Consider the following 21,005-nt stretch of genomic DNA (forward strand, 5'->3'; position numbering starts at 1 on the left):
TTTTTTTTTTTTTTTTTACGTCTTATTCAAGGTAAAGTGAGTGGTGGGGCGGCGCCCTAGCGCCCTCTATTGGCCAGCCACCACTGTAAACAAGTGTTTTCATGATTTCTTTAGTTTCTTTCTCGCCATCAGGTTATAACAGTGTCAGGGACACTAACCTGAAGAAAGACACAGAAGCACAATGATTCACTTTATTTTTGTTCCATTTCGATAAATTTCCACAACAATGAATGATCTGAACAATCTTTAAAACCTGTATTGTTTGTTTCAGAGGTGTTACAGCTTTTAACAGAGGATAAAATAAATTGACCCACTCAAACCAAACTGCAGACAGATTCAGGCTGAATCACAAACCTGGAACAGGAAATGCTGAAGATAATCTGGTCAATAAATATGGCCCCACATAAACCCCCCACATGACAACAGAAAATGCAGAATAAACACATAGAGGTGAAATCATCAGAAGTCTATCGATCAGCTGACAGATAAATCAGGAACAGGTGTAGAAATAAAGTTTCTGTCAGGAGTTACAGGATCGTGCAGCCACCGCTCCGTTCAGCTGATCTTCTGGCGTTTCGTTCGTACTGAGCTCGCAGTCGAGCTTCTTGGTCTCTGAACTCTCTGTCTTTCTGCTCCTTTAATTGATTTTTAGTGGCTTCCAACTCCTTCGCTCTCTCCACCCTTTCTCTCTCTCTTTCTTCCCTCATCCTCTCATACTCCCTCCTCCTCTCCTCATTCATCTCCTCCCTCTCCTTCTTCCTCTCCTCCTCTCTCTCCCTCCTCTCCCTCTCTCTCTCAGCCTGGAGCATTTCATTAATTTTCTGCATTTCTATTTCGTATTTTTCCTGTATCTTCTGCTCCAGTTCTTCTCTCTCTCTGCGTATCTTCTCTTCTTTCTCCTTCAGGATGCGTTGTTTCTCCTCTTCTATCAACCTCTCAGCCTCCTGGAAATTCTCGTTGGTGTAGTGGCTTCCTCCGTTCTTCTGAACAATATCTCTGATCTTCTGCAGGAGCTCGATGACCTGAGAATTGTCGCCCTTCAGCTTGTTGTTGAAGACATGGTACTGGTTGTTGCATCTGCGCACGACTTCCTGTATATCTGGGCATTCAGACAAGAACTCTTCAATAGTGGTGTCTTCCAGGTTGTCTCCGTGAGTAAAGAGGACCATGCTGTATCTGTCTGCAGCCTCTCCAAAGATTTTTTGAATCTTCTGCACCGTCTGCTTCTCCTCTTTGGTGAATCTGCTCAGGGAGATGATCACCAGGAAGACATGAGGGCCAGGAGAAGCGTACCTGATGCACTGGCCCAGATCTTTGGTTGTTCTTTCCTCCTCATATCTGGTGTCAAGTAGACCCGGAGTGTCGATGACAGCAACCTGTTGTCCATTCACCTCAGTCTCGGCTTTAGCACAGTCCACAGTTAAAGACTTGGGACTGCATTTAGAGTGGAAGAGCTTTTTTCCCAGGATGGTGTTTCCAGTGGCGCTCTTCCCAATCCCGGTCTTCCCCACCATCACAATCCTCATCTCACTGTTGTTTGTCAGCATGGTTCCTGGAAAAATGGAGACAGAATAAGAATCTATATCACGCTCAGAGATGAGATTAAAGAGGGATGAGAAGGTGTTGGAGATATGAGGGAGCTTTACTTCCAATCAGACTCTTTCAGACTCTTATCAGAGTTTTTTAAAGTAGTTTTGATCAACAGTTCTTCAGGTTTTCTGAAGGTCTGAACATGAGCTGCTTTCTTCTCCCCACTTTTTTACCTGATGATTTTCAGAGGAATATCCATCTAAAACCACCTTCCTCTGACCTGTAAATCATTTAAAGGCCTAGACCTCCTTAAAGGAATGTTTTCAACTAAGATCATCACAAAAATTATGGACTTAAAGTCATTTTAGTCAAAAAGGACAATAGGCGTAATTCCATGTCATTCATGACATTATAGCGCTCGGCATGTGTATTGTGAAAGACTGTCAGCTACTACCACCCCAATCTGTCAAACTGACTGAGTTTGAGCTTTTTTTGTGTTTGAAAGGATCAGTTGGTTGTGGCGGCCATCTTGGATTTGAATAACTCCAAAAGTTCTTTCTTTATAGACGCACATCCAGTGATTACTTTCTCAGATTTCATTAAAATTCCCTCATTTGGTTATGAAATATTTTGCTAACAAACACTCCAACAGTTTAAAACTGCTGCCTGGTAGGTTTTAAAATTTTTTTTTATTTATAAGTTAAGTTTAAAACAAGACCAGTTTGTTAGCGGACATTTTTTAATTATGCAGTAACGTCTCAATATTTGAATTGAATCATATTTTTTTCTTTTTCTGCATTTAACCTCAGTGTGTGGAAACAAAACTTACATCAAATCACATTTTTCTTTCATTGAATTGAATTTAGGTAAACTGACATTATGACCCTGTTGAACAAAATGAACAATTGATTCTTTAAGACAATATATATATATACAGAATATAGTTAACTCTCTGGCCTTATGAGTATACACATCAAGATTGAAGCTGAAACTCTCAAGGAAGAATTCATTAAAATACATTTATAATATGCCAAAATGGCAGACTTTGTGCTGGATTTAGGCCACACCTCCAAGAGAGGTAGATTTCTACAGGTGTGCCAAGTTTCACAGTCATGACAAATTATTAAAGGTGTCGGGTCTTTAAAGTGACGCTGAGGAGCCATTTTTTGGGGAAAAATCTTCTGTGAAAACCTCAAAAAACTGAGTGCAACCTTTCATACATGTTCAAGTCTTAAAAAAGGCTTTTCCTTCATCAGGAGAAAAGAACAACAGGTTTACGGTCACATGTTCATAAAAAGGTTTTTGTTGCCGTAAATTCGTCAGCGATCTCTGTAACTGTAAACCATGAAATCCTTACTTACCAAAGCTGCTCTTCTTGTGTGGAGCGGAGCTGTTTCCGTGCACGGACACGTTAAAACGAGGAGCGCATGAAGAAGTGAGACTGCAGTGTCTCCTTTTATACTCCTTACGCCTTCATTTTATAACCTTCAGAATGAAACTGAAGCTGTTTCTCAGCTTCCTCTCAGCATTTACAAGAAACAGCATTCTGGAAAAAACACCCCGCCAGGTTATGAGAATATACAAGTTTGATAACAATTCATACTTTTAAGAAACGGAGAACACAGACATAATAAAACTCATCTTTATGTCTAGTGAAATAGCATTTTTTTTAAGTTTTCACTGGATAAAAACACATTGTTCAACCTCTTTCATGAATCATGTGATGAGTCTGAAATAAAATGACTCACTTTACTGTTTGGTGCAACAGAAAATGATACAAAAATTAAACGGTGGTTTCCCATTTCTTATTGTAAGCACACAAAAGCAGAAATGAAAGCAGAAACGAAAAACAAACAAGCCGTTGGGAGGCTTTAAGGTGATTTACAGCAACGCAGGATTTATCAACGGATTACTTCCGTTAATAAATTAATTAAAAGGTCACATTGTTTTATTCATCTAATATATCAAACAAAAAGTTTGATATACTCCAAACATAAAAAGATGTCTGTGTTTAGCTAAGAAAATAGTACAAAAAAGCTCTCCTGATAAAAACAAGTCAGGAGAAATAAACGAAGACTTTGCAGCTTTAGGTGTGGAATCAACAATTCTGCTGAAAAAATACTAAAGCTATGCCCATTTAGTTGAAAAGTTTCTAAAACATGATTATATCTCAGTTAAACATGAGCTGTTAAAGCAGATGAAAGCTAAACTTTAGACGGAAAAGAACAAAACAACAGATACGTGTGAAAAAATGTGGTTTCATCATAAAATATGAAGTTTAAAAAAATGAAAGCAAAACTTTTGGGAGGAAACAAAATCCTTCGAACCCTACGATGTAACAGGAAGTGCACTCTACTGCTGATTATATTTGTGTTTTTATTTTATTTTATCATGTAGTTTACTGTTCAATAAATACTTTGTCAGTTATTTTAAAGGAAAGTTCAACAGGAAGTTATCAGAGAAAACATGGCTGTTTTTAAGTGCAATAAATGCAAAGTGTTTTCAAAATCATATTTAAAATATAAAAATATTTATGATTATATTTTTTTCTGTAATCAAGCAGCCTTAGTGTGAACTGTACGGTGGTACCAAATGTTAACGCAGCGACATAATGAAAGTAATAAAAGCTGCTGACTTGAACACCAATGAATCATACTGAGGAACGGTTAATATTTCCAGCGGCTGGTGTCTGTAAATGTTGGATGTTGGTCACACTGACGGTGTTTTCCAGCCTCACCAGGACAAAGGTGTCTCCATTAATGAGTCACCTGTAAGTTAATACATGTCATGTGTCGCAGGGTCATTATCATTGCCTCCCTGAGGCGAGGTGATGCAGGATGTTCCTTCATTTTTCTCTGTGAGCTTTCCATTTAAAGGTGGATGTGTAGCTGCTGATGGGCCTGCCTCATGTCACTGCGTCTGTGATGCTGCCGAGGTCCTGATTTGATCTGAGGTGGCCTTGTTGGATAAATGTACGGGTGGAGGAACACTGAAATCATTCTGCAACGTGCAGAACAAAGACGTTCACACACCTTAGTTACAGGCCTGTCCTCTTCAGCCTCTGATTCAAACCGGCCCATTTCAGTTTGGGTCAAAAGTTAACAGAAGACAGAAACATGGGATTTTAGCTGTTAGCTGAAAATTGATGCATCTGTCAGGTCAGAGAGGCGGCAACGATTTTGATTCAGATCTGAAGTCTGACCTGACACGACTGTTATTATTAAACTGATAAATATCTCTGATGTTATTTTATGTGTTTGAAGGAGGAGTTTTTTGGTAAATACAGCTGTAAACTTATCACTGCAGGTTTAAACATTTTAAAATATTTAACAGCGTGTTGGAAAAATAATCTTCCAGAAGGCTTGTGCAACTTTGCTCTCATATAACAGCGTATGAGTAGAAACTTGTATAACGTTTTTTAAGGCTTATTGTAACTTCTTGTGCAAGATGTTTCCTGCAGAGGTCAAACAGGAGCTGTGCTTTCTGAACCCAGATAAGGGAAGGCAGAGGTGTGTGTGTAAAAAAGACTTACTGTTGAGAGATGCAGGTAACACACATCCCACTGCTGCACCGAGATAAGAAACCACACCCTACAAGGTTCATACGTCCTCTAACTGTAATCCTCTTGAACAAGATTAAAACCTGATTGCATTTCTCTGTGTCGAGTGTAATTTTTCTAACACAGCCACAATTCAGGTCAAATTTAGAAAATTAATTAAATAAAAAGTGCTACGCAGCACAGCTAAATACCTCCAACACAAATGTAGTCAGTCTGACTGAATGGAAGGTAAATACCAAGAGATGATTTCTCCTTTGTTCATCTTTATTATTGTACTGTGGAGCTAAAATTCTTGGTTTTATTTTTATGTCTTATGCTACAAACCATATATTTTACATCTAGCTACGCACAGAAATATAATAATAAAACCAACGGTACAAAACTTGGTTCACTAAAAATTTATTCAAAATTATCTGCTTTAAAAACATAAAGAAACACAAATACGAGGAAGCAAAAAGTGTCAAGGTCCTTGAGGCCAAATCAGGAAACCAAATTTCCCTCCTAACAACAAATGAACTGTATTTATATAACACCTTCCTAGCCAACCAGGCCACTCTAAAGACTTTGTACCCTCATTTCCCCTTCCACGCAGCGCTCTACTACATCTCTACCAACCTAATCTGATTAAATCAGGGCTTTAGATCACATTCATACAGCAACGAGGCAAATCGGAGGCAATGAGGGGTTCAGTGTCCTGCCCCGGGACAGTATGCAGTCACATGCAGACATGTAACTTCATACTGCCAGGACTGAACCTCCGACACGCCTGTTAGAGGACGACCGCTCTCACCGCTGAGCCACAGCCACCTTCAGCACTATTACTGTTCAATACTACAGAAAACTACAACACCTAAGCTCCCTGGCAGGCCACAAAACAGGAGAAAACTAGTGAAATAAAATGGCAGAAAACCCCACCATTCCAGAATAATAGTTACGTTAAGCACCCCAAACATTTAACACAGATTCATGGCTCACTATGAAAGATTCAGTTTGATGCAGGTTTAAATTCACTAAACAGCCAGAACATATCACCAACGCCCAGCAGGGTGTAGCAGACCTGAAACACAACACAGAGAGAGCTTTCTCCCAACGAAACTAAAGGTCAGAGGGCATCCTGACCATCCCGAGCCACTCTGCAGAACCACCTACCAAACTGGTATTATAGCATCACTAGTCTTAAATAATTCATGTTTAAGGAATGAAACCTTTTGAAAATGTAATTTCACAAGATAAGACGGACTTTGGTGTATCTAAGTTATCTAGCTCTTGTACAGACTGTAGGAAGTTATAAATGCAGGGTGGAGTGTCAGGTGATTTTTTTTATTTCTGCTGTTTCTTGTAAATGTAAAGAGGAAGACAGAGAACAGTTTTACTTTCAGTTGCGTTCTGACCATCAGAAAGTGAAAGGACTTTGTTGGGGAGTGGTTTGCTGCAGACTGTAGGGATATTAAAAAACTTGCTGCAGTTTCTACTTCTTCACTTCAGCTTCAGTGTCGACACTGCCGTTTTTAACACGCTCCAAACCAGGAAAACAGCTCCGGTAAGTAAGAATCCACTCTGACAATATTCATTTACAGCCACAAAATGAAGCTACAATAACTGTCATGCTTGGTATTTTTTATCAATTCAACTAAAGAAATCGAAACAAACTGTGTTTTTGTGACAGACTGATGGTAACAAAGAGGCTGAAGATCACATTTAAAATAGTTTCTTTGCTAAGTTGTCTCATGAATAAAATGATTTTACAAGTTTGATTTTGGTTTATTTAGTTTATTGATCATGTACAGGAGCATTAATCACAAAGGAGAAATGTTTAGAACTACTTTATAGCTCTGAGAGCTAATTTCCATCTGCAGTCCTTGAGACACAAACATTACATAAAACTCAATACTGTGTAACAAACAAAGCATATATAGAAGTAAAATAATAAAAAGAAATTAATTCAAACAAGTAATATGATAAAAGTAGTAAAAGTAATTATGTCAACATCTTATTTCCACTCCATTTACCCAACTTCCCTCAGAACTTATATCCAACAACCCAAATGAAACATTTTTATTTTATGTTTTCAGTTGTTTGTTTGTTTGTCTGCTAGCAGGACTACCTAAAACCTAATAAACAGATTTGGATGTCCCACCAAACGTGGTTAAATTTTGGTGGTGATCCCATGCTCTGCAGCCTACCGTGTAACGTAGGAATGTCCAACTGCACAGCTGGACACCTCATTGGTCAAGGATGATGCCTGTTGATTTCAAGGTCACAGGGTCAAAGGTCAAATTATTATTTCACATAACATGTTTTCATGAGGTAAAGTCTTCTAAAATAAGTTGTTGAATGCTGGTAGATGATTACCTCCTACCTTCTCAGTTCTCTTAAACCAGTCTTTACCTGAGTCCTAAGTGGCAGAGGACTTCCTGTGTACAACATGATTTAGATTTTTATTGTCTCAAACATTTTTCTTCCACAGGAACCATGCTGACAAACAACAGTGAGATGAGGATTGTGATGGTGGGGAAGACTGGGATTGGGAAGAGCGCCACTGGAAACACCATCCTGGGTCGAGACTGCTTCCAGTCCAGGTGCAGTCCCAGGTCTTTAACTGAGGAGTGTGATAAAGGTCGCACTGAGGTGGACGGACAAAAGGTTGCTGTCATCGACACTCCAGGTCTACTTGACACCAGGTTCGGTGAGGAGAAAACAACCAAAGATTTAAGTCAGTGCATCGCTTTCTCTGCTCCTGGACCCCACATCTTTCTGGTGATCATCTCCCTGAGCAGATTCACTGCAGAGGAGAAGCAGACGGTGAAAAGGATTCAACAGGTCTTTGGAGAAGCTGCAGACAGATACAGCATGGTCCTCTTTACTCATGGAGACAACCTGGAAGGCACCACTATTGAAAGGTTCTTATCTGAAAGCCCAGATCTGCAGGAACTTGTGGCCAGATGCAACAACCAGTACCATGTCTTCAACAACAGGATAAAGGGCAACAATTCTCAGGTCATCGAGCTCCTGCAGAAGATCAGAGATATTGTTCAGAAGAACGGAGGAAGCCACTACACCAGTGAGATGTTCCAAGAGGCTGAGAAGAAAATTGAGGAGGAGAAACAACGCATCCTGAAGGAGAAAGAAGAGAAAATACGCAAAGAAAGAGAAGAACTGGAGCGAAAACTACAGGAAAAATATGAAAAAGAAATGCAGAAAATGAATGAAATGCTCAAGGCTGAGAGAGAGAGGGAGAGGAAGGAGAGAGAGGAGGAGATGAAGAGGGAGAGGGAGGAGATGAATGAAGAAAAGAGGAGGGAGTGGGAGAGGATGAGGGAGGAAAGAGAGAGAGAAAGGAAGGAGAGAGAAAGCGACATGAAAACCATGATGAATGACATGAAGGAGAAACACGAGAGAGAAATGAGACAACAAAGAGAGCAGCTGGAGGCCGAGTATGAATCTGCAGCTCGAGATGAAGCTGAGACTTCCAGTCCGTTCAGTTGGTTGAAGGACGTTGCTAATTTTATCGTGTCTGGAATTGGGAATGCTCTCGCATCTAAACTGATGTTAAAATTCTGAAATTTGAAAAACAAATGTTAATTTGCTGAAGTAATTGTGTTATACTGGGACAGCATTATTTCTGTATGTTGTTTAAAGAAATTGTAACAATGACATATATATATTTCCTTATTTGGCATTTTCTGAATAAAATTACGTTTTATGAAAACTAATAATGAATTAGTCTCACATTGCTACCCATTGTTCTAATGTTTAAATTAATGCAGATGTTTTTAGCATCTAAGTTCAAAATGTTTAATTCTCTTTAACAGCTATTAATTGTCATTTATTAATTTGGATTTTATGAATAGAAAAAATGTTTTTCTTTTAATGTCCATCATTTGAGTTTGTTTTGTTAATCAGTGTTTGCCACTGAAGTATTGATTTATTGTTTTTTTTATTGTCATTGATACAAATAAAGTTCTGACATGTTATTCTGTGCTGAGCTGTACTAGAAATAAAGATCAATGTCAAAGCAAACTGTAACAAAATGCTGTATTTTTGATAAAGGCGATGAAGAGACCTCTTTTAACCTTTTTTAATCAGATTATAATAAAACAGCTCTTTCTGTTCTAACAGCCCGATGCTGGAGGTTCTCTTATCTCCCACCTGCTTATTCACAAAAAGAACCTAAAGGCCAGCAGAAAATATTTCAGGCTGGTTTATTTGGAGAAGCAGGATTTTACGTTTTGCCTTTTTCCCACCAGCTGCTGGGAAGCAGGTTGGATCACTGGAGTCTCTTTAATTTTTGTGGTGTCTCTCTTCCCAATCTCTGATACTTGACCAGCTTTAGAAGCGTAGAACAGGAGAGGGACTTCCCACTTCTTAGGAATTCAGCACAACACTTAACCCTCAGACCTTTGTTTTAGAATGTAGAGCATTAAAATACACATCATTTACAAAATACTAAAGAGTCCAAACACTGAGTTTTAGTTGTGAGCAAAAATATCAAAAATGAAAGGTACGTGTTTTGAACGTGTTTATGTTGATTTCTGCTCAGAGCTGAATAAACTCTTGCAGTGATCAGGTGGTCAGATACATTCAGCAGCTTCAGCACATCAACATAAACAGGGTCTATAAGCTCAGCATACAGAAACAAACAGCTATAAATTAAACAAACGTGCAGAGGTTTAATATTCAGTGTTCTTTCACAGCGGTACGTCATTTTTGAGGAAGATGTGTTTTATAAGACTGAAAAACAATAATACACAGGCCCTTGTTTGGCTAACCTTTAACCTAACCTGGATGAAGACTTTTGCACTTTTCTTTCTGTGCTCTCTGACTGACGTCACAGGTGATAAGGTACTAACTACTGATAACTATTAGACAGAACGTCACATCAAAAATCATCAGACTTTCTCTTTAAGGATAACTTCAGATTTAGTGCAAAGGTAGTCAGAGGAATGTTTGTATTTTCTTTTTATTGCTGAAACACACACTAACACACACCATTCTTTTGGTGTTTCATTCTGTCATGTCAGCACTTCATGTGTGACTGAGTGAAGTGTGTGTGTGTGTGTGTGTGGTGTGTGTGTGCATCTGTACTCGTCTTGCTGCATAAACGGGACCACGGCCTGACAGAGGACTCACAGTGTGGGGACGAACATCTTACTTGGGACAAAAAAAAAAAAAAATTGATTCCTTCATTAGATTCAGAGAAAGGAAGGTCAGAGACGCGTTCTGTCAAAGTTAAGTACTCGCATGTTTCGTCCTTTGGGGTGACTAATTTCATTACAAATGTTTTTTTTAAATAACAGTAACGATTTAAACAATTTTCTTTATAAAGTCACACAACAAAAACATATGCAATCTAAATACAGTTTGTGATTTTCCATTTGTTTCACTTTAAATGGGTTCCCTTTCAGGCTGTATTAATTAATAATTTACTTTGTAGACGTATTAGATTGTAGCAGTATAATTAGCAGCTTTATTTATAAAATTCATTTTGTATTCTTATTAGTAATTGTATGATGACTGGCTTTCTGTTTGGCTTCAGATCTCATAAAGTGATCTCTTTTGGAAAAATGTGACTGATGTTTCCTGATAAGTTATAATTTTTTAAAATTTGATTTTTAATCCCTTTTTGTTCAGAAAAGTTGACAATTCAGGTTCAAGTGACATACAAATTGTAGTTTTACACAAGTTGGTCAAAACCATCAGCTCACTCCTGGTAGGAGTCTGGCACTGATAGATCTGCATCAAATTGAGACAAAAAGCCCCTAAAATTTTTCATTATAAAATAATTCAGTTCTTTAGTTTCCTCATTGTCAGGCTTTAATGGTGTTATGAATTTTCCCTTATAGCATTATTAAAAACACACAACAACAATGTTGGATTTTTATATTCACTTTATTTCTTTTCCACTCGGATCATGATAGATTTCAGAACAATTTATTATCTAAACAAGCTCTTCATTATTTTGTAAGAAGAGTTTTACAGCTTCTAACAGATGATATTAACCCACTCAGTATCAGGGGAGGATTTATTGATCTAACTACACAAAACCTAGAAAGTCTCGCATATAGTCTGGTTAATAAACATAATCAAAAAATACAAGACAAAAAACACAGCAAAAATGTAAACTAAAGCAGGGGAGAGGTTAAATCAGTTTTTACCAGGGTAATTTGCAAGCAATATATAAATAGAAAAGAACGATGAAATGAAACGAACTCAGGTGCAGCAGAACAGAAAATTACAGAATAGTACATTCATCCCTCTGTTGTGCTTCCCATTGGACTCTTTGTTCATGTTGGGCTCTCAGCCTTGCTTCTTCCTCTCTGAGTTCTCTTTCTTTTTGTTCCTTTAATTGATTCATCATGTTTATTAACTCTCTTTCTCTCTGCTCTTTTTCTCTTCTTTGTTCTTCATAAATTCTCTCCAGCTCCCTCCTCCTCATTTCTTCATCATACTCCCTCTCCCTCCTCCTCTCCTCCATCTCCCTCCTCCTCTCCTCCTCTCTCTCCCTTCTCTCCCTCTCATAACGTCTCTGCATTTCCATTTCTAATCGTTGCTGCATTTGTCTCTCCAGTGCTTCTCTCTCTCTGCGTATTTTCTCCTCATTCTCCCTGAGGATGCGTTGTTTCTCTGCTTCAATTATTCTCTCAGCCTCCTGGAACATCTCGTTGGTGTAGTGGCTTCTTCCATTCTTCTGAACAATATTTCTGATCTTCTGCAGGAGCTGGGTAACCTGAGACCTGTCACCCTTTAGCTTATTGTTGAAGACATGATACTGGCCGTTACATCTGCCAACAAGCTCCTGTAGATCTGGGTCCTCAGCTAAGAACTCTTCAATCGTGGTGTCTTCCAGGTCATCTCCATGAGTAAAGAGGACCATGCTGTATCTGTCTGCAGCTTCTCCAAAGACCTCTTGAATCTTCTGCACCGTCTGCTTCTCCTCTGCAGTGTATCTGGTCAGGGAGATGACCACCAAGAAGATGTGGGGTCCAGGAGCAGCGTACCTGATGCACTGTTTTAAATCTCTGGTTGTTTTCTCCTCTCCAAACCTGGTGTCAAGTAGACCTGGCGTGTCGATGACAGCAACCTTTTGTCCGTCCACCTCAGTATGACCTTTAGCACAGTCCTCAGTTAAAGACCTGGGACTGCACCTGGACTGGAAACAGACTCGACCCAGAATAGTGTTTCCGCTGGCACTCTTCCCAGTCCCAGTCTTCCCCACCATCACAATCCTCATCTCGCTGTGTGTCAGCATCGTGCCTATGGAAGAAGAATGTTTGAGACAGAATAAGAGTGTTGAATATGGAAATTCACCTGACAGACAGGTAACAGACAGAGATGAATGGGCAGGAGGAAGTGGAGGAATGAAGGAAAAATAAAAACTTGACATCCAGCTGATGATCAGCTGAAGAATGATACATCTCAGGTCTTGGTCTTAGGTAGGTATCTTTTACTATTTCTTTTAGTTTTAGTTCTAATAATTTATAATTCTGTTAATCTATCTTTATAATTTAAGGTTGTCCTCTCTTTAAAAACAGTGATGTTGACTGGAAGCAGTCGGAGAAACAGATCTGGGTTTCTTCTCATTCTGACAGAATGAGACAGATTCTACCCAAAGATCTCACACAGAACAAGATTTTGAAAGAAAACTAAACTAACACCAGGTGACAACAACATGATTTATTCATAAATAATTGTTTCTATGAGATAAAATTTGATTCGTGATCACAAAATATAACTTTAATTGAAAAAAGTCACATAAAACTGTCATTATATTGAAATAAAAGGTAGGAAAAAACTAAAGAGTGCAAGTTTGCATAGGTTTACAGTGACATGCTTATAGATGATTTAGTCGCTGTAAATGAATTTTGTTAGACTGAATCTATAAGTCATCACTGTAACACATGAAAACAAGTTTATACTTACCAAAGCTGTTTGCCTTGTATGGAGTGAACTTATTTCTGTTTATCAAGTGTTGATGCTGAAGCTGAAGTGGACAACTGCCTGTTTTCTGCAGCAGCTTCTCTTTTTATAGCCCTACAATCTGTGTCAAAGCACACCCCCAGAGTTCTTTCACTTTGTGACTGTAAGAATGAAAATGAAACTGTTTTCTGCCCCCCCNGCAGAAATGAAAACCCCCTGATACTCCATCCGACCAGTATGTACAGTTTTAAGTTCCTACTATTTCAACTTCAATTTTAATATATAGATAACATAAAAATCTTTTTAGAGTGCTAACATTATATGTCTTTCTTTCATGAAGGCAAAATATTTGACCATTTATATGAAGGATAAAAATATTAACTGTATCTAAACAGCATTTTAGGGAATACAACACATTTTATTGTCTGGTTAGAGAGATTTTAAGAAAAGTTCAAAGACAACTCTGAATTATGTTTTTCTTTTTATTTTACACACAAAAATAAAAACAGGATAAGAGAGTGGAGATAGGAACAAAAAGTATTGGGCAGGGATTTTTTTTTTGTTTTAAGTTTTATGGCTTCTCTTTATAAAAAGGTTTGGGTGGTGTGAAGCAGAACCCTTGTGAAGTCACATGAGTTTCCACAAATAGTCACAAGACAGAGACAAACGCTGACAACAAATCAAGTGAATCTATCTGTTCCAGCTGTTTAACATAAACTAGCAGAGGGAGGCCATGCTGCTTTGTCTGAAGATAGTTTGATACAGGTTATTGCAAAGATTTAAGGAACAAGTAAATTTAATTTTATTTGCTCATTTTGATGCAGCTTCAGTAATGTTTTCATGTTTTAAGTTTTATTTAGGCTTTAATTGCTTGCATAGCTAAGACAGACAAACATACGTTTGCATTTCTATATTTATTCGGACTTTCAGTTAACTTCTGCTCAATTCTGTAGTGTCACCCAGACTCTTACCCTAAAACTAACCATTACATGCCTAACCTTAACCTGAACTTCATTCACACTTTAGACCTAACCTGAACCCTTAACCCAAAAAATAATGTTTCACCACATTAGGAGTGGCCTTTGGTCCCCATAAGGACTCAAGGTCCTGACAAGGTAGGTGGTTACATCAGAAAAGGTTCTAAAAAAGTAATGAAATACAAGTATACAACACCCACACACCACCCTTTTGAGGTGGGTGATAAATAGTACTCATACTGAGTTATTTTGTTTTTTTTTTTTTTTTTTTTTTTTTTTTTGGTGGGGAGAACTGTTGTGAAGCCACATTTGTTTCTATAATAAGCCACTAGAGGGAGACAAACACATCCATTAATTTTTTTTACCTACTTCTCCTTTCTGGGTCACGAGGAGCTGGTGTCTAACTCCAGGAGTCACTGTCTGAGAGGCAGGGGACACCCTGGACAGGTCTTCTGTCCATCACAGGGACACAGAGACAAACAACCATTCACACTCTCACTCAAAACTAGGGACAGTTACCAATAAACCTAACATTTGTGTTTTTGGTCTGTGGGAGAAATACATCATCTACATGGGGAGAACATGTAAACTCCACCCAGAAAGGCCTGGGTGGAGGCGAACCTGTACCCTTCTCTCTTAGTGGCTCTAACCACTGCACCACCGTGCTGCCCAAGACAAACACACATTAAGTAAGATTCTTTGCATTCAGGAAAGATGTTACTTTCATTCTGGTGAAATGTTCAGATTTTTTGAACACTGAAAATTCATTACTATAGTTTTGATATTATAGATACAATAATTTAGAAATCATGGTTGTTTAAAGTCCTTCAGTTGAAAACACATGATGGGAAAGTTGAGCTGAACTCTTCTACTTTGTGACACCCCTAAGAAACTTGAAAACCAATCAACATCTAAAACAAATATGTAATAAATCATGAATTATGAGGTTAACATTTTAAAGTATTTATGTCCACAAACCTTTACACAGTAAACATTTCTGGTGCCTTTACATTCGGAACCTATTTGTAGTAAAAGCTTTAATTTTTCTGGGAGATAAAATTTTAGAAGTGCACTTTTCAAAGTTCTCACATTTCATCATTTTGTGTGACGTTAATTTTATTGCAAATGTATGGGATGTTTTACTCATTGCAGGAAACATTGGACAACATTTTGATCCAAACTGGATCTTCGTCAACTCAAACAGTTTGGCATCAGGAAACATACCTGTAAAAACTTTCCCAGCTGGAGTGAAGTGTTAGTTAAATTATGTAAATATAATGGTTATAGTCTGCTATTTTATGTAATACAAGTCTTTTCATTATCATACCATGTTATGAATGTGTATTATTTTCCTTTATTAGACCTGATTGCACTTGTTTGCTTTGATACATTTTTGTTAGCAGTAATAGATTCTTGTCTATCAGTGCTAGGTTGGTCAAAACCATTACTCAGTTCTTTAGTTTCCTCATCGCCATGATGCTGTCAGCAACTTTCCCTCAGCGATTTAAAAACACACAAGAAAAATGTTGGATTTTTAGATTCACTTTATTCGTTTTCCCCTTGGATCATGATAGATTTTCACAGCAATGTATTATCTAAACAAGCTCTTTGTTATTTTTGTAAGAGGTGTTTTACAGCTTTTAACAGATGGTAGATCATATTAGTAGTACAGAAGGGTTTATTAGTGTTGAAGACAGAGGTATTCAGTTTACAAACAGTTGCATCAAAAGCTTATAAAGGACAGTGCTGCAGGTAATTCAGTTAACAGAGTCTCAGAACTACAAGATGACAGAAATACTGAAAAATAGAACAAAAACACTCTGAAGAAAAATCAACTGGGATCTTTATGAATCAGCTGACAGAAAGAAATTGAGGAAATAATTTGGAAGCAGCACCCTAAAAATAGAAAAGAACAGTTAAACAGAATTACGTTAGCAGCAGCAGAAGAGAAAATTACAGAATAGTACAGGAGCTGCTTTCTTCAGCTTTCTTTCTAGCATCGTTTTCAAATTGTTTTTGCAGCCTTTTTTCTTGCTCCCTGAGGTCTTTTTCTTTCTGTTCCTGCAACTGATTAACCATTTTTATCATCTCCCTTTGGTTATCTTCTCTTTCTCTTCTTTTTTCTTCATTAATTCTATCCCAGTCCCTCTTTCTCTCCTGATCCATATACTCCCTCTCCCTCCTCCTCTCCTCCCTTTCCTTGTCCCTCTCCTCCTCTCTATCTCTCCTCTCCCTCTCTCTCTCAGCCTGAAGTATCAAATTAATTTTCTGCATTTCCTTTTCATATTTTTCCTGTATCCTTCGCTCCAGATCTTCTCTCTCTTTGCGTATTTTCTCTTCTTGCTCTTTCAGGATGCGTTGTTTCTCCTCCTCAATTTTCTTCTCAGCCTCCTGGAACATCTCATTGGTGTAGTGGCTTCCTCCGTTCTTCTGAACAATATCTCTGATCTTCTGCAGGAGCTCGATGACCTGAGGCTTCTTATCGTTCAGCTTGTTGTTGAAGACATGGTACTGGTTGTTGCATCTGGCCACAAGTTCCTGTAGATCTCGACTATCAGCCAAAAAGTCTTCAATAGTGATGTCTTCCAGGGCATCTCCGTGAGTAAAGAGGACCATGCTGTATCTGTCTGCAGCTTCTCCAAAGACCTGTTGAATCTTTTTCACTGTCTGCTTCTCCTCATCAGTGAATCTGGTCAGGGAGATGATCACCAGGAAGATGTGGGGTCCAGGAGCAGCATAATTGATGCACTGGCCCAAATCCTTTGTTGTTTTATCCTTTTCATACCTGGTGTCAAAAAACCCTGGAGTGTCGATGACAGCAACTTGATGTTGATCCATCTCAGTGTGGCCTTTAGAACAGAACACAGTTAAAGACTTGGGACTGCACTTGGACTGGAAGCAGTCTCGACCCAGAATGGTGTTTCCAGTGGCGCTCTTCCCAGTCCCAGTCTTCCCCACCATCACAATCCTCACCTCATTGTTGTTTGTCAGCATGGTTCCTGAAAAAAAAGGACAGAAAATGAATTTATATCATGCATACAGGAATTCAGCTGATTAAAGAAAGGGGAGAATGCAGTAGGTAATGAGGTATTGAACCAAACATTCAGGGCACACCTCTGTTCTATGCATATTTGGCCTCCGTTGTTTCTTTTTTTACTCATTTTCTGTCCAGTCTGTATATCTGATCATTTTCAGAGTTATGTCCATTTTAAGCCAGCTAACTTTGACCTATAAATCATTTAAGGATAAAAACAGTTGAACTTGCATCTACACATAAAGAGTGTTGTGAATGATATACATAGTATGTTCAGGAGTGGAGTAAACATTTCTTAAAACCTTTAATCCTAGTGAGGCCTTATTTAACTAGGAAGCTTTTAGAACAAAGCTTACCTACATCTTGCATAAAAAGATAGCATGATTTCTCCTTAGGGCAGGTTTTGTTTGCTGTATGTATGCTGCACGGTCTGATTGTTACACATGCATCTGAGGTACTTCTGTCTGTGTCGGGACCTGCTGCTCATAAAATGCTTGCTTTTTCTCCTCTAGTTAAACCTAATTAGAAAAACCAGAGACTAGGTCTCACCAGGCACATGACTGAGGAATGCAACAGAAATTTTGGGAAACCTTTTGAGACATTTTGCCACATCTTTTCTCTGGGTTCATTTTACATGTGAGCATAGCTAAAATTACAGCACAGACATTGTTTTTGAGAGTGGAGGTTTTTGTCAGATGGCATGGTGCTTACACAAAATCAAGACTGTGACAGAGGTTTCAAGCTTCTTCTCTACAAGCTGCTATTAGTCACAATTTCAGACTTGGAAATAGGAAAATGTGTTATTGACAGCTTCGTTAATAAAATTTTGGTCTCACCTAAATTAGGTTCATTTAAGCGCTGAGAATGGAAATGATGCAAACATGTAACTAAACTCCCAGAGAACTGGTTGTAAATATTCTGTGATGATGTGAACAACATCCCAACTTACACATGACATCATCTGCCAGCGTCCGACAGCTTATTTTAGGTTTTAGCTCATGACATTTGAGTTAGATAAAATAGTTAGTTTTAGAAGCACGAGTTGAGTTCAAAACTTTCAAACAGAGAGCTATGAACATAAAACAATTCAGTTTTATTCTGTGTGAACAAACAACAGTGCCAATACAAGACAGTTTAACAACAAAAAACTATTTTAAATGGGATCTTTAGGCTCCTTGTTATCAGCAGCCTGTCACAAAGAGACAATTTGTTTAAATTTCAAAGGGAACTGTTATCTTAGCACCAATAAGATGATTCCTTAAAAGTTATTTCCTGAAAACCATGTTTGTCCTATTTTACATTTATTAAAAAAAAGTATTTTAATTTATTTTTTATATTTTTTATCTATAGCATCTTATGGTTGTCCCGTCCAGAAAACAGTGACAACATCATCATCAGAACTGAGTCCACAAAAAAAAAATACTGAAACAGAGCTGCAGTTTCTCCCATCCTGGCAGAACAACTCAGAGTCCACTCACAGAAACAGACCTTCTCAGCTGAAATAAACTGACAGTATGTGACATCAAGACCCTGTTAAACTAATTCGTCAGTAAGTTCTTACTTACCGGAGCTGTTTGCTTTGTATGAGGAGAACTTGTTTCCGTCCTTCGACGTGTTTAAAAGATCTGTGTTGATGCTGAGGCTGAAGAGTAGATGTGGAGACAACAGACTGTTTCCTGCAGGAGCCTTTTATAGCCCCACTCTTCAGGAAAAACACACTGACAGCTCTTTCACTTTCTGTTAGAAGGAAAGTGAAACTGTTTTCTGTGCCCCCCTTTCCTGCCTCCCACCCTCCAGCATTTACAGGAAACAGCAGCACTGAGGGTAAGTTGAAACCCACCGACTGTCCACCCCAACTATGTACATTTATATGAATCTTATTACTAATTATATCTTCATTTATTCAATAACTTCAATATTACAGGGCTAATCTTTACATTTAGTCTTCACTTCATAAAGGCTCATTATTTTGACTCTTTATAATAATCCAGACAGCATCTGAGAGGATATAATGCATCTTATTGTCCCTTTGCATGTTTTTTTTTAACTTTTAGTTGTTCCTCCCCTCCCCCATGCACACACACACACACACACACACACACAAAACAAGTCACAGATAAACCATTAAAGTATTTACACAATACAAAGATAAAAGAAGAAATTGACCCCTGTTACTGTACCATTATGTAACTCATTTTGTCTTTGGAGAAATTGTTGAATATTTTCATTAAAGTAGAGACATTGTTTTTAAGTAATTAAGCAGCCAGTTTAAATGAGACATCACTTAGAGACTGTCTACCTTCTGCCAGAAGCAGGGACTATTCTAGGATCTGACCTTTAGGGAAGCTCAGCCCACAGTGAGCAGCTGACAGGGGCTCATATCCCAAAACTGGAAAGTTTTTTATTATTATTTATTTATAAATACCTTACAATTTAGGGGAAAAACATATTTTGGTGCAAACAAGGAACTATTTTGTTTGCACAAGATAATCCTCTCGGTAGCCTGCTGAGCTGTTAGGAACTGCAGCTGTGGAGCAGCGTTCTGGGAACTGGAAGGATGCGGGTTCGATTCCCTACCATGTCAATGTGTCACATTGTCCTTGAACAAGACGCCAAATTCCAAACTGCTCCCTGGTTCCTTAATTAGCTGCCCACTGCTCCACTTGTGTGTGTGCCACATGTGTGAAGGGTCAAATGCTGAGAACTAATTTCACATTCATCCATTTTCTTTACCCGCTTCTCCTTTCCAGGTCACGGGGAGCTGGTGTCTGTCTCCAGCAGTCATTAGGCGAGAGGCGTGGGACACCCTGGACAGGTCTCTAGTCCGTCACAGGACCACGAAGAGACAAACAAGACAAACAGCCATTCACGCTGTCATTCACACCTGGGACAACTTAGAGTTACCTGTGAACCTAACATGCATGTTTTTGGTTTTTGGCTTGTCGACATGGAGTAAACCTGATAATGGTGTCCAAAACTTCAATGAAGATAAGGTAAATGATATAATCATGGTCGTCTGGATAAGATCTGCTCTCTCTGTCCCCAGAGTCCACGGGCGAGTGGGTGGAACAGAAACGTGTAATAGATATGTTTGAGAGAAAATCAATGACACAACGTTCTCCTTCACTTCAGATTCAAGTATATTTCAGTGTATCTCACTTGTGTTTATTTTTTTAATGTTTCATAATTATGAAGTACTGCTGCATTCATGTACTGTTCAAATTGCAAAAAAACGCCAGACTGCCCCATAAATAGTCTCTAATAATCATGATTTAATGAGTGAACATGAGTAAAATCCCAAAACAAGAAGTTTTTGAAGATTTTTATTGTAAAAGCTGCAGTAATTTACAATCTACTTTGACAAAGGTTAATGTGTACAACTCAGATCTTGACTTGTATGAATAAAAACCAAAACTCAATAAATCAGTGCTCTGATAGCAAACACTGACTAACCAAAAAAAAAATCAATTAAATAAAGTAACACGATAAACCTAAGAAGACCTGACTAACAATGGTGGAGAATAAAAGAAAGACCTAAATTCACTCAGCTCTTAATTCTAGTCATAAAATTAAAACAAAACAAAAAAAACAACAACCAAAAAGATGAATGATAAGTAAACATATTAAAAACTAAAACTACTAAATTACGTAAAAACTTATGTTTTGTAACTTCAAACAAGCGAAACCATTTTCACGTTAAGTTTCAGTCAATCAATCAAATCAATCAATCAAATTTTATTTGTATAGCACATTTCAGCAGCAAGGCATTTCAAGGTGCTTTACATAATTAAAAAACAAAATAAAAACAGCATGTGACAATGAATAAACAGTAAGAAAGAGACAAACATCAAAAACCCCACACTCTAACCCTAATTTAGCCATAAGCAACTCTAAACAGGTGGGTTTTAAGTTGAGATTTAAAGGCACCCAGTGTTTCAGCTGTTTTACAGTTTTCTGGAAGTTTGTTCCAAATTTGTGGTGCATAGAA

At 38.1% G+C, this 21,005-nt stretch overlaps 3 protein-coding genes across 3 annotated transcripts; 1 reads left to right on the forward strand and 2 right to left on the reverse strand.

Moving 5' to 3' along the window:
- Positions 1–177: 177 nt before the first annotated feature.
- Positions 178–3,024, reverse strand: LOC108250290 (GTPase IMAP family member 4-like). The gene is made up of 2 exons (XM_017440097.3): positions 2,892–3,024; positions 178–1,552 (listed from the first exon to the last, which is right to left on the reverse strand). Exon 2 carries the CDS (start codon positions 1,545–1,547, stop codon positions 528–530), a length of 1,020 nt encoding a protein of 339 aa, XP_017295586.1. The 5' UTR covers positions 1,548–1,552; positions 2,892–3,024; the 3' UTR covers positions 178–527.
- Positions 3,025–7,376: 4,352 nt separating this feature from the next.
- On the forward strand, positions 7,377–9,115 carry LOC108250299 (GTPase IMAP family member 4-like). Its single transcript, XM_017440110.3, has one exon. It carries the CDS (start codon positions 7,562–7,564, stop codon positions 8,648–8,650), a length of 1,089 nt encoding a protein of 362 aa, XP_017295599.1. The 5' UTR covers positions 7,377–7,561; the 3' UTR covers positions 8,651–9,115.
- Positions 9,116–10,959: 1,844 nt separating this feature from the next.
- On the reverse strand, positions 10,960–18,802 carry LOC108250287 (immune-associated nucleotide-binding protein 8-like). Its single transcript, XM_037980307.1, has 3 exons — positions 18,583–18,802; positions 15,939–16,982; positions 10,960–12,343 (listed from the first exon to the last, which is right to left on the reverse strand). The coding sequence occupies exons 2-3, from the start codon at positions 16,975–16,977 to the stop codon at positions 11,322–11,324; spliced, it is 2,061 nt and encodes a 686-aa protein (XP_037836235.1). The 5' UTR covers positions 16,978–16,982; positions 18,583–18,802; the 3' UTR covers positions 10,960–11,321.
- Positions 18,803–21,005: the final 2,203 nt, after the last annotated feature.

This window comes from Kryptolebias marmoratus, linkage group LG16 (assembly GCF_001649575.2).
Source record: "Kryptolebias marmoratus isolate JLee-2015 linkage group LG16, ASM164957v2, whole genome shotgun sequence".
NCBI lineage: Eukaryota > Metazoa > Chordata > Actinopteri > Cyprinodontiformes > Rivulidae > Kryptolebias > Kryptolebias marmoratus.